General features: G+C 39.5%; 1 protein-coding gene across 3 annotated transcripts in view; it reads left to right on the forward strand.

The window, feature by feature from the left end:
• LOC107700605 (tripartite motif-containing protein 66-like) overlaps positions 1 to 18,176 on the forward strand; it is a 25,775-nt gene that overhangs the window by 7,045 nt on the left and 554 nt on the right. The window contains exons 2-17 of one of the 3 annotated variants that reach the window (XM_016502327.1): positions 1,693 to 2,020; positions 2,672 to 2,837; positions 4,839 to 4,968; positions 5,196 to 5,312; positions 5,595 to 5,709; positions 5,952 to 6,098; positions 6,391 to 6,508; positions 7,144 to 7,787; positions 10,335 to 10,541; positions 13,692 to 13,785; positions 13,916 to 14,000; positions 14,635 to 14,815; positions 14,897 to 15,579; positions 15,667 to 15,787; positions 15,958 to 16,032; positions 16,129 to 16,281. In XM_016502327.1, the coding sequence (XP_016357813.1) occupies positions 2,012 to 2,020; positions 2,672 to 2,837; positions 4,839 to 4,968; positions 5,196 to 5,312; positions 5,595 to 5,709; positions 5,952 to 6,098; positions 6,391 to 6,508; positions 7,144 to 7,787; positions 10,335 to 10,541; positions 13,692 to 13,785; positions 13,916 to 14,000; positions 14,635 to 14,815; positions 14,897 to 15,579; positions 15,667 to 15,787; positions 15,958 to 16,032; positions 16,129 to 16,281 (3,045 nt within the window). In that variant the 5' untranslated portion in view covers positions 1,693 to 2,011. Of the gene's footprint in view, positions 1 to 927; positions 2,021 to 2,671; positions 2,838 to 4,838; positions 4,969 to 5,195; positions 5,313 to 5,594; positions 5,710 to 5,951; positions 6,099 to 6,390; positions 6,509 to 7,143; positions 7,788 to 10,334; positions 10,542 to 13,691; positions 13,786 to 13,915; positions 14,001 to 14,634; positions 14,816 to 14,896; positions 15,580 to 15,666; positions 15,788 to 15,957; positions 16,033 to 16,128; positions 16,282 to 18,176 lie in introns of those variants that run through there. The other 2 variants (XM_016502329.1, XM_016502328.1) reach the window with 2 other exon arrangements.

Genomic DNA, 18,176 nt, shown 5'->3' on the forward strand with positions numbered 1-18,176 from the left:
TCTTTTTTTTGTCCTACCGAAAATGTGCCTGGAGTCCACCTTACATATATATTAAAAAACTCATTACATTTGATCTCAAAATGATTTATTTTATTTTTATTTTATGTGTTTCCACTTCCTTTTCACTTGTTAGAATGATACTGACTCATTTTTTCCCCAATACATGTTCACTTTTTTATGACACCTTTTATTACACTTTTTTTAAATAGCTCTCTTTATGAAGAAACCTCTCATGTGTGTGCTTGAAGACATTGGCGTGTTTTTTCCCCAAAATTTTCACACTAAATCATGTGACTGACAATTGTTTGGTTATTTGTAACTTGTTTAATGGGACATCACATAATTGCAATACACTACAATTAAATGTTCTGTCTCACTAGACAAATGGCTGCATATGTACACATGAAAAGGAAATAATAATCTCAGAGACCCAATGGTAATTTAAACATTAGATTATGTTTGTATCACTTATGTAAAGGACATGACTGATTACCATTTTGGTATAATTATTTCTTTCAGGCCTGTTTATCTGTGCATGTTAAAACTTCCATCTTCAAACCGACAATTGGCTATTATAAACATTCACTTGTAATGAGTGAAGACATAATGAATTGAATAATCTGTACTGAGACATTACCATCTGCTATGGGCAAATCTGCCATTCCCCTGTCATGATCTCATAACCAATGATGTTAATGGATGTTACTAAGGTGTTCTTCCAGGGGAGGAACCTCCTCTCAAGTTTCTATTAATGTACTTTCTCTAGAGATGGCTGTGCTTGCTTGCTCAGGCAGAAAGATACTCGTGCTGAATTCACTTACTAGAGAAAAGGAGTCACCTCTGGTAGTAGAAAGAAAGAGAGAGAGAGAGAGAGAGAGAGAGAGCTTTTTGTTTTAAAAGCCAAATGGAGTGGCATGGAAGGCAAGACGGTGAGACGCAGGCACGCCTGTCTGCCCAAAGAACAAGAGAATGACTGGCTGGGTAGACTAATTGTGTTTTAAAGTGGGTCTGTGGGTACACAATGGGGAATCGGATGGTTTTAAGCTCCCATGAGCAGCTCTAGAGGAAGAGAGAGTTGTCAGATTTGTAGGTCAGGCTGCAGGGGTTGTTGTCAGGCAGACTCACGGTGGTAGAGGGGGTTCCTTAGAGGGGATCTGCACGACACCGATGTCAGTTCGGGTTACGTATGGTTTCATTAGTTTCCGCCAATCCCATTTGCCCGCCCACCTGCCTTTTCCCCCTTTATGCATTGGTTGTTGAACATCTCCTACCTGTGAAAGATTTTTGAGGAAGTCATGCCTCAAAATTCTTTCAAGAAGTGGAAGTGTTATATGATCATAATTGATTTCACACTTTGCAGGGCATTGTGAGAGCACATCTCAATTCCCATCTGCTCCTGGAGAAGGCTGACCCGGTTTCAGCGTGTTACGTGGGAGCAGGCCCGGTCCGGAGGGACCTGTCCCTTACTAGTGCTGATCTAAGGAAGTGAGGAAGGAGGGCACCAACGTGTTCCCTCATCACCGATCCATCTCACACCCTTTTCGTGCACTCCTCCGTGCAATTCTCTTAAATATTGTAGGTCATCTGGCACCTCTCCCCTTCCATTTTTGGCAACAAGGGCTGCCGGGGATATTTTGTCCCAGAAAAAAAAATAATTATCAGCCCTCCCTAATTCCCAATTATTATGAACAGGCTTATTTAAGAAGAAAGATCATGGTGGCTGTCAGAGGGAAGGATTTGGGATCTAAGCAGCTGAAGGAAGCCAATGAGGAGAGCTACGCACTGGCCAAGGCTGAGGGCACACGAGGAGGAGCGCTCAGGAGTCTACTCCACTGGGGTTAAAGTGTGCAGTGTGCAGTACTTCCTGCCGCAGGTACAGCTGTCACAGTGTGGTGTGGAGCTCTAGCTGTGTCAGAGGCTTGCCGTGTCCTTGCCTCACTGCTGCGAGAGCTGCTCGACTGGATATCGCAATCGTTCTCACACGCAGAGGAATCCAGATCCCGTCTTCGCCATGGAGAAGGTAAGACGGTCCTGCACTCAATTTTTAGGAAGATTTTGCGAGCTCGATTCTGCAAGATTTTAATTGTCTTTGAGTTGACACTGAGGTAATCTGCAAACTGCAGCTTCTTGTGACACAGAGATGACGCATGATGTGTTATTGTTTCGCTAGTTATGCTTTTTGGGAATACTAATGCGAAATGCAAATGTGAATATTTTTGGCATTCTTTGAACAGGCAGCTTTGCTTTCTAATGAGTTATTAAAGCACAGCAAGTGCAGGGTTCAGAATGAAGACTTTATATTGTTTTTCATGACAACAATGCTTGGCTTATGAATATGAAGTCCCAGAGTAGTTTAAAGTGATAGTTCACCCAAAAATCCAAACCTGTAAGACTTTCTGGTTAATCCATAGAGCACAAAAGAAGATATTTTGAAAGTCAACGGGGTCGAAACAACATTTACTTTTAACTGTATGAACAAAAAACACTTAGATGGCTTTCAAAATATCTTCTTTTGATATGTTGGAAGTGCAGTTTATGCCTGCTAGACTAGTTGTTGCGGGTGTAAGCATATAAGATGCCCACTCATTTGTGGCTGACAGATGTGGTGTGTCAACAAACCCCGTTCTACTGGAATGCAAAAGAATCAGAATCATTTTAAATGTATCTACAGTGCTGTTCTGAGTGTTCAGAGCCCAGGATGGCACAGAGCTTGTGCACCTTCTGCAACAAGTGGCTGTGTTTCCAGTGCACAGACCTGCATCAGCATGAGAGAAGCTTCATTCAACCATTTGACCTGCAGCACCAGCCGCGAGACCTTCCATCATCATCTGAAATAGGCAAGACTAAAATCTTTCTTTTACCAATTTCTAATTAGCTCAGGTTGGCTGTTTGCGTGCACATTTCTGCTCTTAGCCACTGGACATTATCAGCTCCGCACCATTTTTTTCTAACCCCTCTTCTTTAACTCAATGAATAATGCATTTTATAATAAGTGTGAATAATTATCCTGTGATGTATTGTAGTGTTGTATTTTTTATGTGACCCAGTTTCTAAAACTGATTCTCTCTCAGCAAACGCAGCACAATTTTGGCCAGTGTGTCCAACGCTTGCTTTCTTTTATCAAAACTCCTGAGCTTTCTCTCAAGATGCTCTGAAATCCACTTAATGTATGATAACGACACCACAAGTCCTCACAGCAAATGAGAGATGGAGTGATAGAAAGAATGAAAAGAAAAGAAAAAGAAAGATAAGAGAGCGAGAAAGAGTGGTAGAGTGTGAGAGAAACAGAAGTGCGGGTGTGAAGCAGGATGTGGTCGGTCACCAGTATGCACTGAGGCAGTGGGAGCTCTTCGGTGTTGGAGCCTGTGGTCTCGTACTTTAACATCTCTCCCTGTGCAATGTGTCAGTGTGTCTCTGTCTACCCCACACTGTCACAGCATCAGCCGACCTGCGCTTCTGATGGACAGACTGTATATCCAGTGTGACAGGTGCTGCCGGATGAGGTCCTTCATTTCTAATGGAGTTCTGCATTCTGCCTGACTAACTCTCCCTGGTCACAGAATTATATATGCAAAGGGACTGTTAAAGTAATAATGTTTTATATTTAGATATTTGGATTTTTGCTACAGTGGAACGGAAATGAGAATATTTGATTTATTTGTTGACGCCGTTTGCCTCAGCCCAGGTTAATGTGGATGTCTTTATTCAAAGAAACTCATTTTAGGTGAACACTTCAAAACCTAGCCAGGCATCTCTGGTAATTTCTTTTGGGGTTTATTTGTATATCTAAAACAGAAACAAATAGGGTTAGATTTAAAATAAAATTGTATTTAATATAAATGTATTTAGTTTTTAATAAAAATAAAATATGAATGTATAATTTAACTTTGATCTTATTGAAAAAAACAAATGTATTATAATTTAAATAAAATCATAAAATAGTTATAAACTGTCTGTGTAGGTAGGTCTTTTACTTTATTTTTTAGATTTTCAAAAGCAACAAAATTATTATAATTATTGTAAGTAAAATAAAATAAAATTGTAAAAACCTGTCTGTAGGTAGTTTATACAATCAAGAAACTTAGCATTCTGATCTGATATTTTTTTGAATGTCCAATGCTAGGTGTATACCAGAAATTGTGGTGCATTCATTCACACATGAAAAGCAGTATGTGTTACTTTATTTGGCTCTTGAAAAGCAACAAAATAATTATAGTAACTATAATCATTTAGAATGTAATAAAATAGTTCAAACCTGTCTGTTGTTTGCATGATCATGTAAACTTAGCATTCTGATGTGGTAGTTTTTAAATGTCCAGTGCTAGGTGTGTGTGAAATGTGGGCCATTCTGAAGGCACACTTGAAAGCAATACTTTATTTGGCTCTTCAAAAGCAAATGTAGAGTTACATTCCTCATATTGGCAGGGCTTTTAATGAGACATTAACTGATTGATCAAAGCTCTTCTGTGTTCTATTTTTGTCTGTTTTTCTTTTGGTGGAAAAATTATGCATTTATATGTCCAGAAATATTTATAAGCATTTTGATGTGCTTTGTTTCTCCACTAAAAATAAATGAAGCTAGCATAGAGAGTGACTCACAGAGGCCAGCGAGGTCTTTTGCTCTATATTGGTGAAAATGATTTGAACATACTTAAAACCTCATTAAACCTGCAGAACTCTGAGAGATTCCTCATGCTCATATTAACATTGTATTTTTCCATTGTACGTTTGTAACATTTCTTTTAAATATGTGATTCTTGATTACAGATAATGTGTTCTTAATGGGAATCAGCTAATTGGGCCTAATTTCCTCTCTTCTGTTGTGTTGCGTGTCTCAGGAGCCGGTTGCTGCGGGCATGCAGTTGTCATGTGTTCTCTCCACAAACAGGAGCCTCTGGAACTCCTGTGTGAAACGTGCGACCTCATGGCCTGTAGCATCTGTCACCTGTCCGCCCACAAAGACCATCGGTATGCTTAGAGGACACATACCCACTGACTTGCATGGCCACATTCACAGTGCTCTTGTACACATGCAAACACTCTCTCTCTCATACACTTTCCTAAACACATGCACAAAGATGCAGACAGAACAGGTGGCCACTTTCTCACGTATCAACAAATATGCTCTCGAGCATGTTGTGTGTAAACATTAAAAGTCAAAGGTGTTTCACTGGCTGTTGGTTGCTTATCTTTAGACTGGTGCATGTTGGGAAAGCTCTGCAAGACCAGCGCTGGCTCCTGCAGAACCTCATGGCCCGAGTGGAGGAGAAGAGATCCGCTGTGGAGAGCACCGCTAAACAGATCCAGGGCAGGTGAGACGATATCACACCCATTCCACCTCCATGATGCTGCTAATGCTAGCGTTAATGCTAGTTAAACAAAGTGTCCATTACTCATCTAAAATGTGAACAGCTGGGATTATTAAGACAACAAGCATAGTTTATATGAAACATAATGACGTTGACAAGATCCGTTACTTCCTCTGAATGATTTCAGCAGATGTTCAAGCATCCAGATGTACTGGTCATATCGGTTTGTTTATCCTTCTATCCTCAACCATCTCCTTGTTCGTTTTTCTTTCCGTTTCTTTCCAGGCTCCATGGTATAAAGATCACGCAGAGGAAGGCAGAGAACCAGATAAAAATGGCTAAGATGATTATGATGAACGAGCTTAACAAACGGGCCAACCTATTAATAGAACAACTGGAGGTAATTACTTTTTCCCTCGTTTCTCTCCTCTCCGTCTTTCTGTGCCGCTCCAAACGTATTCATCTCCAAACATCCATCTGACCGTGGATGTACTGGTGATGGAGCGTGCGGAACAGAACGTCTTCTGAGCGAATCATGCAAAATAGGCAGATTCTGCCAAGTAGCGACATATCCAAGCAGATGGGGATCTTAGGAAAAGTGGTGAGGAGATCCACGTTTTTGTCGTTGTCTTCCGGTTGCAGAGTATCTCCAGTGATTTCAAGCAACGTCTGGAGGACCAGCTGCAGGGGGCCATAGAGCTGTGCAGCCAGCTGGAGCGCGTGCAGAACTTCATTACCTGGGCTACAGCCCACCACAGATGCAATCCACTGCTATTCAGCAAAGAGCTGGTAGGATTTTCTCAACGTCCAAGTGGGCTTTAGATGTTAAGATTCCTGGCAGCTGCCTGCTAAGTTTCTGGCGGGTCTCAAAAAGATGTCGGCACTATTAGTTTAAAGCAGCCTCACCTCTTTTTTGTGGCTGCATTTAGATCTCTTAGAAATAGCCTTAATCGTTTTCTCACAAACATAAAAATAGAGAAACAGTGCTGTAAGAATTTCAGTTTCAATGCCAGAACTGCATGCAATATTTATAACTCAGAGTTCTGTAATCATGAGGTTTGATCTATTATTCATTTGTCAGATTGCTCTTCAGATGCAGCAATTACTGGAGCCACTGATGCTCTCAGAGGCTTGGACCTCGTTGAAAATCAAGTTTAACTGGGATGCCAGCTTCTGGACCAAGCAGATGTCCACTTTAGGTAAGCTGAGCTATTGGACAATGGCATTAGATGGTTATTTTTTAAAGCCATTCACATTTGTACTTTCTTACAGTTTATAGTTTATCATACAAGGACAATGTTAAACTAGATTTGCACATTCTGAAGGAAATGTCAAGCCCTCAAAAACTGGTTTTAAAGTTGTAGGTGAGCTTAGGTTTTAGACGTTGGTTCTGTGTAAAGGAAATTTGGCGGCAGTGTAAAGGTGACTATAAAAGTAGGCCAATCACAATGCAGTATACAAATATGATGGCATTATCACTTCTGTTCATTTGGAATGGACATTTTTAAATGAGCTTACAACTTAATCTTTCAATTTCTTTAAAAATACCACACTTTTTTGTTTTAGTTATAGCTTTGTCTTTTAATGAAAATATTCTTCAAATTTAGTCACGTCATAATAATTAGTCAATTCCTAAGATGTATCTGAAAAACATGTATCATATCTTTGTTAGCAGTAAGTTTTAATTAAAATCATTATAATTATAAAAAATATTTATAAATACAAAAAAATAACCACTAGTACAAGATTAACACTGGTGAACAAGAAGAAAAATTAAATGTTTGAGGAATATCTGTGGCCGCGCAAGCACTGTAATGATTCCTCCTTGCTTTAGGTCAGCTGGTTGTTGAAGGTGGAAGTCGTTCATACTCAGAGGTTGTGGGTCATCCCAGTATCCTGCGACCCCAGCCTGTCCCATGCATAGCAATACCTCCTCTGTGCCATGCGGTGCGTGAAGCTGGCTGCGCCTGCCAGACCTTCTGCCAGCCCCAGCTCTGCTGCCTTCACTGCAGACCTACTCAATCCGTCCCTTTGGATAAATTCCCTGCTCAATGTCCTCAGGCCACCAGGCGGAGCTCCCTGCCGTCCCTTCACAGCTGCTGGGAGGCTGATGCATCTGTCCCGGTGCATCCACCAGGAGCTCAGCCTATACAGCCGTCCACATCTTACCCTGGATCTGACCTTGTCCAGCATGGAGCCAGCTCAGCTTCACCTAGGCAGCCTGTCGGATCCAACAACCACCCGCTCCCTGCTAATTCCAACCAGGCTGCCATGGACGGGAGAAAATCTGCACCAGGCCAGCCTCCTTGTGAAAGAGGGCAAACATCTGCACCCGAAGCAACCACAGGGCAAGAAGCATCACCAGACAGTGAGCTGCCGCTGGTCCACAATCAGGCTCAAGTGCAGACAACCACAGAAACTAGCAACCAGCCCATGATTGAATTGCAGCCAATCGTTGCTCGCATCGATGATGACAGGGTGAGTTTAATTAATGTGTCTGTGTTTATCTGTCTTTTGCAGAACAATACCTTTGCTCTCAGTGTGTTCAATACTGACCACAATCCTCAGGCCTGGCGCTCTTTAGTGCTTGCAAAGGTTGCATGTTAACCATGCTGTTAACTGGTCTACACCACAAGCAGATGAAAAGGCCATTGAGCAGCACTGCAAATGTGCTGAAGCATTGAAGAGAACTAAAGTGTGGGGTCCTTACAGTATACTGATTTTGATTTTGGTAGATGATCATTTGTTTTTCAGTGTCAAGAATTTAGGTTAAAACTTACATGACTAAATGAATGTAAAGTATACATTTTCAGCAAAGCTACAGGTACAGCTTTTTTTTTTTACTATTATTAATCATGACTATTATTAATCATCTAGTAACATTTGTAGAACTCAGTTGTCCTGTGGTGCAGCAAATGAGTTTATGAAGTACAGATATTCCATGTAGTCTCTGTATGACAGTGGCTCACAACCAGGAGGCCGGGACCCACTAGGGGGCTTCAGTAAACTTTTAAGGGGGACTCAAGATGACTTAAAATGAATTAAATTAAGAAAAAGAAAAAAAACAGCCATTAAAATAAGCTAAAACAATTAAACCCAATAGCTATTTATTATTCTAATTCACCCCTCAGAAACTGTTTTTCAGTTTTCTTTTTTCAAAGACCTGGGAAAGCCATGTAAATTAATAAAATCCATGGGTAAGTTTTGTACATTTTATGAATATTATGAACATTTTCATACTTAGGCCAAGCTAAAATATTTTATCCAGTAGTAATTGTAAGCAAAAAATATAGTACAAATATTTTGTACTCACAATAAGGTTATATGAGGCATATGTTTTTATGCTGTATGAAGTCATAAAAATGACGGGTAAGTCATTTGATTTAATCAGTAATGAAAATAAATAATTTAATATTATTTATTATATATTATATGTATATTATATTATAATTTAACTACTGTGTTCAAAGTACTGCATACTGTATATTAAATAATAATAATAATAGTATTCATAATATGTGTGTGTGATTATTATTATAAACTATTTTATAGAAAATAATTAATGATTAAAGAAAAATTGTTTTAGATTAAGTACAGCATTTCTGACATGATGTCACACTGCTGTCACTGTCACATTTCATGTCACCCATTTACTGTAGTTTCTTATTTATTTAAATTTTTTTAACATGGCACTTTGCTCATGTTGTGCTTGTGCTTTAAGTGTATTTGGAGTTGGTGACAGTGAACTCAACATCGCAACAAGCTCCATAAATTCAATATTAATTTAGAAAGAGGAAATCGAATCATTCCTGGCAGCATCATCTCTATTTATGCGGCTGTAATGTGTTTTCATCTTGACAGCCGCTGACAACACATCTGCAAGCAGATGGTGAGACATAAGTGAGGACAACTGTGGTGTGAGCACAGAAACAATCAAGACCACACACACACACACACACACACACACAGACAGACAGACAAACTCGCTCTGCTCAGCAACCACTCCTCAAGCTTTATTGGATGAGAACCAAATCAGGCAATAGAAGTTATTATTAGATCTCTTGATGTCAGTATTTTGATAAATTTTCCTAGGACAAACACCAATCAAAATCAGTTTCCCTGTAAGATTTGGCACTCCAGGGGCAAATTTGTGTAATATTTATTTTTTTATGTATCATCCTCAGCCCATAACTGTGACATGATTAAAGGGAGGGGGCAAAGCGCTTGGGTGCAACCACATATTTACTTAACCTGGCATTAATGAGAAGCTAAGGGAATTGAAGGAGCCGGCTGTTGCATTTTTCTTCATCTCGCTGTAGAGCCCACACGATTACCTTTAAAGTCTCTGAGACCTCCTACCTTCTCTCTGCACCCACACATGCTTGCAAGACACACTCTCCACAGCTCGATTCATTCATCACACCCTCTCCTCCTGGGCTTCTATCAGGTGAGTGTTTTTAATCCTGAGGTAATTATAAGAGAAAGGAGAGGGAGAAAAAATCCAAAAGAGTGCTAAAAGACAGGTGGAGGAGGGGCTACATCGAGCATACGGGCTGCTGCCTCCAACTCTGACATTTGTCGTGTTAGTGAAGGATGCAGTCGCTTGGGCTTTTCTAGAACTTCTCGCATTAGTGAAATGATGACAAGAGACAAAGAGGGCCGTGGAGGAGAGAAAGTCTAATCTCTGATGTGTTAATGCTGCTTATTCAAAGAAGCCTTCCATGCCCCAGATGTGGAATTTACATACGATAATTGGTGCTGTAACTAAGTCATATATTATCAGGAGAATTATTTTGTAGCGTTCTGAGTTGCGGCACTTTTCTCTCTGTATTTGAAAGATGTGATTGTTCTTTCTTTTACTCCAAACTAGTGTGGGTACTGTGCATTGTCACACTCAAGGTTGTTGTTCCTCACCTTCATGTCCTCTGATGCCACTGTTGCTATGGTTGTAAATGTGCAGCATATGCTGTCGAGATCACTTTTAGCCTAGTGCTGCGCTAATGAGAGTTTGGCTCTCTTCCGTAGAGATCCTCAGCGCTAGAGATGTTCACGCTGGCTCAAGGCCGAGGAGGTGACGGCCAGAGCCGTTCCGGTTCGAAGAGGGCTACCAGGTCTCAGAGCAACTCAAAAGGGCCCAGAGGACCTCGTAAAAGTCTGTGTAAAGCCAGGCCGAACAGGGCTGCTCATAGCCTGGCAACAGTGGCTGGGGACCAGGGATGCACAACGCAGCAGGTAAACTTTTTATATATGTGGCGAGACAAACATACCCTCTTTTCACAGCGATGCCATAGAAGAATAATTTTTGGTTCCCCAAAGAACCTCTCAGTGAACAGTTCTTAAAAGAACCATGTTTTCTTAGTGTAAAAAAACATTTAAAAATTCTAAAGAACTATAAAGAACCTTTTGTGGAATGGAAAGATTCCATGGATGTTAAGATTCTTCATGGAACCATCAATGACAAAATAAGAACTTTTATTTTTAAGAGTGTAGACATGGAGACTTGTATTATGGCGCTTTTCCACTGCATGGTACGGCACTGCTCGCTTTTGGGGGGGGTTTCCACTGTGTACAGTACCTGGTACCTGGTACTTTTTTCAGTACCACCTCGGCTGAGGTTTCAAGTGAGCCATACCGTTACCAAAATGTGATGTATAAACCCTGCTGATCACTGATTTGCCGGAGAAAATCGTCACTACCTGCATCATTGAACTTGCGAGACTTCAGACACTAGTCCCGCTAGATTAAGGGTGCTTCTCAAACGGAAGGCTGCATCCTACGAAGGCTGCATATCTTGGCTGCCACGTCATCAAACGTCGCTGAAGGCCATCTCAATCGGAAGGATCCTTGGAAGGCAGCCTTCGTTTCGCGTCCTTCATTCAGCTGAATTTGAAGGATGCATGGGATGTATCCTCCGCGACCTTCAATCACCCACAATCCTTTGTACACATTCCATTTCATGAAAATACGAAAAACGAGGCAGTACTGAGCTTGTCTGAATTTATTATGCAATGTAAGACAAAAATAATGTTTTCGGACATGAAAGGATAGATTATCTTTTGTTTTGGTGTAAATTACTTACCAAACGCTAAACTGCCAATAATTTAAGCCACGGGGAGACTAGACGACTGTGATTCATTGTATTGCATTAATAGAAAGCAAAATAATATAAAGATTTGTAATACAAAGTATTTTTCCAAAACAAAGTTTTATTAGCGTTTTTGTGCCGTGACGGTGAGGGCGGGTGTGACGTAGCCACGCTCACTTACTAGACTGTCTCATTCTAGTGTTTAATGCCGAGGAGGACTCTAGCCTACAAGACTCTGAAGGACTGAACTAGGAAGGACGCAGCGGCAGCCTCGGTAGGATGCAGCCTTCCGTTTGAGAAGCACCCCATATCATCACAGCCAGCGAGGATCGAACGCAACTATTTTTGAACGAACGCAACAGTTTCGAACGAGCACACCTTTTTTAAACAACAAAATAATGGCTGTTTCGTGGTCTGTTGAGGAAGTACAGACGTTCTTCTTGTTGATAGCAGAGGAGCGGATCCAGCGAGAGCTTGATGGGGCGACGCGGAAGGATGCATGGGATGTATCCTCCGCGACCTTCAATCACCCACAATCCTTTGTACACATTCCATTTCATGAAAATACGAAAAACGAGGCAGTACTGAGCTTGTCTGAATTTATTATGCAATGTAAGACAAAAATAATGTTTTCGGACATGAAAGGATAGATTATCTTTTGTTTTGGTGTAAATTACTTACCAAACGCTAAACTGCCAATAATTTAAGCCACGGGGAGACTAGACGACTGTGATTCATTGTATTGCATTAATAGAAAGCAAAATAATATAAAGATTTGTAATACAAAGAATTTTTCCAAAACAAAGTTTTATTACTGTTTTTGTGCCGTGACGGTGAGGGCGGGAACATATGTGACGTAGCCATGCGCACTTACTAGACTGTCTCATTCTAGCGTTTAATGCCAAGGAGGACTCTAGCCTACAAGACTCTGAAGGACTGAACTAGGAAGGACGCAGCGGCAGCCTCGGTAGGATGCAGCCTTCCGTTTGAGAAGCACCCCATATCATCACAGCCAGCGAGGATCGAACGCAACTATTTTTGAACGAACGCAACAGTTTCGAACGAGCACACCTTTTTTAAACAACAAAATAATGGCTGTTTCGTGGTCTGTTGAGGAAGTACAGACGTTCTTCTTGTTGATAGCCGAGGGGCGGATTCAGGGAGAGCTTGGTGGGACGACGTGGAATGAAAAAGTTTTTCAGGAGTCGCGGCAGTAGAGGCGACGCAACCATAGAGTGGTGGAACTATGATGTCACTTTCTATAATCCCACCCACTCTAAAGCGGTACTAAACTGCAGTGGAAACGCAAACCGTGCCGTGCCGAGCCGAGCCGATGCGCCATTAGTGCAGTGGTTTATAACCAGGGGTTTATAATAAGGAAAAACAAGCTTTAAAATAAGCAATTTTAATCAGTGTACACTTCCAATTTCCATAAATAAATAAATACTTTATATTGTTTATATTGTTGTGGACAGTGTGAGGCCTTGGAGTCAAAACGGTTGAGAGCCACTATATTAGTGAGTTTTGTCCCAGAGCTCAGCATTGTTTCTACACTGAAAAAAAATTAAAAAAGGATTTTTCAAAGTTGTACATAAAACAAATGTTATTAGAATGTTTTACAAGAAAATATTATTTCAGTCTTTCTACTATAAAATTTCACATTTAATTCAATGAGTTATTTACTATTTCTTTGTAATTAATTGTGAAATGTACTATCAAGAGTGAAAATTGTTTCAACACCAAAGTTTTTATTTCAGTGTAGGGATTTTGAAATAGCCTTTAGGTGTAGTCGTAATGTTAAACTTAATGTTAAACCCCACAAACTTTTTTGAAAATATATTTCTAAGAAGATAAGAATAGTACATTGGTATGAATGATTCACTATAATATAGTATTAATATAATATTAATAATAATTGACTTTGATGAAATGCTCTTGAAAATTCCTTTTAATGTCCATTTCAAACATGTCTGTTATACAGTCCAAAACACATTTGTTTCAGTGCACACAGCTCTATTGCTTGCCTTTTAAGGGATAAACCAGATGATGTACATCAAAAGAGATAACTGTTGTCTTGGAAACAGTTCCTTTAACCCCTTTTGTTAGAGAACAAATTAGATGCAGCAGCCCACATAACTGATTGTATTCGGTTTAACAAGTTCACTGTTGGCTCACATTCATATTTGCTGATTTAGTCTGCATGCTGATGTTGTGACATCACTGCATCCATTACCTGTCATCAAAGTGGCAGCGTTTCATAACTTTGATTTTACTGTTAATTTTAACTTTAATCTTAGCAGGTCTGTGCACGACCCGATGCTTCTGAGATGATGCCAGGACATATAAGCAGTCACACTGCATCCTCTCTGCCCACCTACAAGTCTGAACCAGGTTAAGAGGCCAATTATGATTTCCAAATAAGCTTCTTTCTTGTTCAACTTGCAATTGAAATGCACGTAATGAGGAATTACACATTTCGTAGTGGATTAATCCATCTAAATGACATTTTTCCTGGTTTCAGATAACGTATATGCATATGCCTATGAAAACAGAAAACCGAAAACCAGAAAGAAGAACCGATTGTATCGAGAGGATCCAGACACCAGGTAGAATTTAAAAATGAAACAAGAAAAAGCTACAGGTTTACTGCACTTGTTTGTAGGGCTGCACAATTTGGGCAAAAATTTTGTGATTTAAATATCAATATGACTATAAATGATGATAATAATATTCATTATTAATATTTTATTGTTTTTATTATTGCTATTATATAAGAAATATCACTATTGTAATATTTCACTTTAAAATAAAAGTATTAAGAAAAATATAATAATAAAAAAGAAAAATAGAACTTTGTAAAAATGTCCATACTAATATTTATGGCTTAAAATCTTAATTTTAAAACTCAATATCTATTAATATCTTTTTCAAACGTTAAACCATTTGAGCATTTTTTTTTTGGTGGAAAACTGCAGAGAGCAGTATCCTTCGTTGACAACAGCCAGTTTATAAATGGTTCTAATTAAGTATGGGAAGATATAAGCGACCCAAACTCATGTGCAACAGCATTTACTGTGAACTGAGCAGCTCTGAGAAACTGCTGTGTAAAAGAACACAAAGCCATACACAATGTAGATTTTATTTATATGAATTGTGCAGCCCTACAAGTAACATTGGAAATGTGCCTCGAAGGTTGAAAGGTAGAAATGTTTTTTTTGTTTGTTTGTTTGTTTTCTACAGTGACAAAGAAGCCCCCGATGGTTCGAAGGTTCCAGTTGTGTGTCTTGAGCGACTCAAGATCCTAGTTTCACGACATCCACCACAGAACCATCAGGGCACAGACCTTACTTCTCAAACTGAGCCTGGACTCAAACCTGAAGAAACTGTATTCAGAGTGCTAGAGAGAAAGGTCACTTCTCAGGTATCATTTTAAAGTTGTTGAAATGTTTTTCTAGGTTTTGTATCATCTCAGTTAATAATAACAATATTAATGTCCTTCAAGGGAACTTTGGATAAGGAGTCAGTTCAGACAGAGGACAGCGTGTCGGCCACAGAGCAGCTATCACCAGAACATCGGCATAGCAGTGAGCCATCTGGCTCCCTTGAGGTTTCTCAGCCTCCTGTGCAAGAATTTTGCAACATAAACCAAGAGTCCGGGGTACTAGCCATCTCCAATGATTCAGATCCCATCTTACAATCTGACACTGAAGAAATACACTCCCCATCTGAACTCAGATCAGTGACAGGTTCTGATTTCCAAACTGAATCCATAAGAGAGGCTGAACCGGGCTCGGATGCAGACGTGGAATCGGAGCTCCTGCAGGAATCAGATCCGAGCTCTCAGTCTGAACTGCAGGTTGAATTTGAATCGGATGTGATTTCGGAGCAGCCTTCTGAATCGGTGCTCTCAGCTTCTGAACAAGAATTTGAATCAGATCCAGATTCCACAGCCGAAGTGACTCTGAATCTTGAACCGGAGTCTGAATGGGTTCTTCCACCTGCCGCTGGCTCTGAGACTGTATCAGAACCTGCAGCTGAACATCAGCCTGCAGAGGAAAGCCCTGAGATAGAGAATGAGGACTTCTGTGCGGTCTGTCTCATTGGAGGAGACCTTCTCTGCTGTGACCGTTGCCCCAAGGTCTTTCACCTGTCATGCCATGTCCCTCCTCTCCATAATTTCCCCATGTAAGCCATTCTCCCTTCTACTTCACATATCCACCTGTGTCTTTATTCACTGCTGAAACTAACCTTTATCATCTCGGGCTTTCACAGAGGCGACTGGATTTGCACCCTGTGCAGGGATGTGGAGCAGCCAGAGGTGGAATATGACTGTGAGAATGACCAGATGTCCACAGCTTTGCTGGCATATGGGCTGTCGGCATGTGACCAGAGGGTAAGTGAAGGGGATGCCGAGTCTCATCTGGCCTAGCTCTGACTAATCCTGTGACCTCAAGAGGTCTGGGAGTCTAAATCCAAAAAAAGTTCCTCCCTCAAGAGATTTACAGTCTGTCTAACAAAAGTGAAATATCTCTGTTGATGGATTGCTTGTCTGTTTGATCACAGAAATGTGAGAAGCTGACGCTGCTGATCCTCAGCAACATTCTCAGTGCTCCGTTCCATGAGCCTGTCAGCCCTCTGGTAATTTTAAAACTAATATCTTGTGATTTTATATTTGTAGATGATACTTTTAACTATCTTTCTATCTGCTCATTTTTTATCTCTATCTATTTATAGGCCCGTCATTATTATCAGATCATCAAGAAACCCATGGATTTGTCTGTCATTCGGAACAGGCTCAGCAGAACCAGCAACACACACTATCGTTCCCCGCAAGAGTTTGTGACTGATGTCCTGCTCATGTTCAAAAACTGTGGCAAGTTCAACTACGTGAGTAAAATGCATTATATTGTTAATCTACCTCCTCCTAGCCATTAGTGGTGAATATTTAATTCTGATAATATTCTGATTCACATTCAAACCACGTACTGATATAATGATTATGCATTACTTTTTTAATATCCTGTTTAATTTAGCTGAAATTAATTTTTTAATAGATAAGGTAACCCCCCCCCCAAAAGAAACCCCACTCATTTGTGTTCATTTTGTGTATTTGCATTGTATAATAAATGAAGTTCTGAACGTAAGTTTGGGAGGTGTTTGTTCATCTAATCCTGTCAATCAAATGACACGAATATAAAGTGGCTACTCACAGTATCTCACTCTTTCATCCTCCAAATCCATCTTTATTTCTTGTACACTGCATTACCAAAAATATGTGGCAGTGTAGCTACACGATTAGAAATTGGTGCATAAAATCAAGCCATGATGGAGGGTCGAGCAAATGGACTGAGGGTCATGCCCCCCAGTCCATTTACCCACATCACTCTTAAGGATTATATGGACATGTTGACTTGTGGCAGAAAGATAAAGATGCATTTTCGTCAGCCATTACTCCAGTCTTAAGTGTCACATGATCCTTCAGAAATCATTCTAATATTCTTATCTGGTGCTCAGTTATTTAAAAATTATCATTGGTGCTCAATCATTAATAATTGTTATTATTATGCTGCTTAATATTTTTGTGGAAACTGATACATTTTTCAGGATTCTTTGTTGAATAGAAAGTTCAAAACAACATTTATTTGAAATAGAAGTCTTTTGTAACATTATGAATGTCTTTACTGTCCTAGGTCCTTGCTGAATATAAGTATAAGTATTATTTGTATTTTTATTTTTTTTGTTAAACCTTACCCCAAACTACTTTTGAATGATAGTGTATCATGGTTTCCATAAAAATATTAAGCAGCAAAAACTGATTTCAACCTATATCTAATAATATAAAATGAATAATAAGAAATGTTTCTTGAGCACCAAATCAGCATGTTAGAATCATTTGTGAAAGATCATGTGACACTGAAGACTGGAGTAATGACTGCTGAAAATTCAGCTTTGCCATCAAATTAATAAATTACATTAAAAAATATATTAAAATAGAAAAGTTATTTTAAATTGTAATAATATTTCACAGTATTACTGTTTTAATGACATTTTTGGTCAAATAAATGCAGCCTTGGTGAGCATAAGAGACTTTTGACCCGTAATGCATATTTTTATTTATTTATTTTTATTAACCATTTTGTTTTCTTCTTGTTTTTAGCATGGACCTCACTATATTTAGTTAAATGTATGCTTATACAAATAAAGCACATTTAAGATGTACTCATTTAATACTCTTGTGGAAAACAAGAAAATAATTACTGATTAAGAATTTTTTTGTAGATACTAATGGATTTATTTATTATCATCAAGATGGTAGGACATTATTGGCATGTAGCAGGATCACGTACTTTAGTTGGATATACTGTTAAATATGTATAGGAATATGCTCAGACATATGGATATCTCTAGATCTTAAAGGGTTAGTTCATCCAAAAATGGAAATTCTGTCATTAATTACTCACCCTCATGTCATTTCAAACCTGTAAGACCTTCGTTCATCTTCGGAACACAAATTAAGATATTTTTGATGGAATCTGAGAGCTGTCTGACACTGCATAGACAGCAACGCAACTGTAATGTTCCCAAGTCCAGAGACGAAGCAAGGACATCGTTAAAATAATCCATGTGACATCAGGGGTTCAACCGTAATTTTACGAAGCTACGAGAATACTTTTGGTGCGCAAAAGAAAAAAAAATAACGACTTTATTCAACAATTCGTCTCCTCCATGTCACCCCGTAGTGCCATTTTGGAGAGTATCAGCTGGACGTAAACAGCGTATGC

Source organism: Sinocyclocheilus anshuiensis, unplaced genomic scaffold, assembly GCF_001515605.1.
Source record: "Sinocyclocheilus anshuiensis isolate Anshui unplaced genomic scaffold, SAMN03320099.WGS_v1.1 scaffold1099, whole genome shotgun sequence".
Classification (NCBI taxonomy): Eukaryota; Metazoa; Chordata; class Actinopteri; order Cypriniformes; family Cyprinidae; genus Sinocyclocheilus; species Sinocyclocheilus anshuiensis.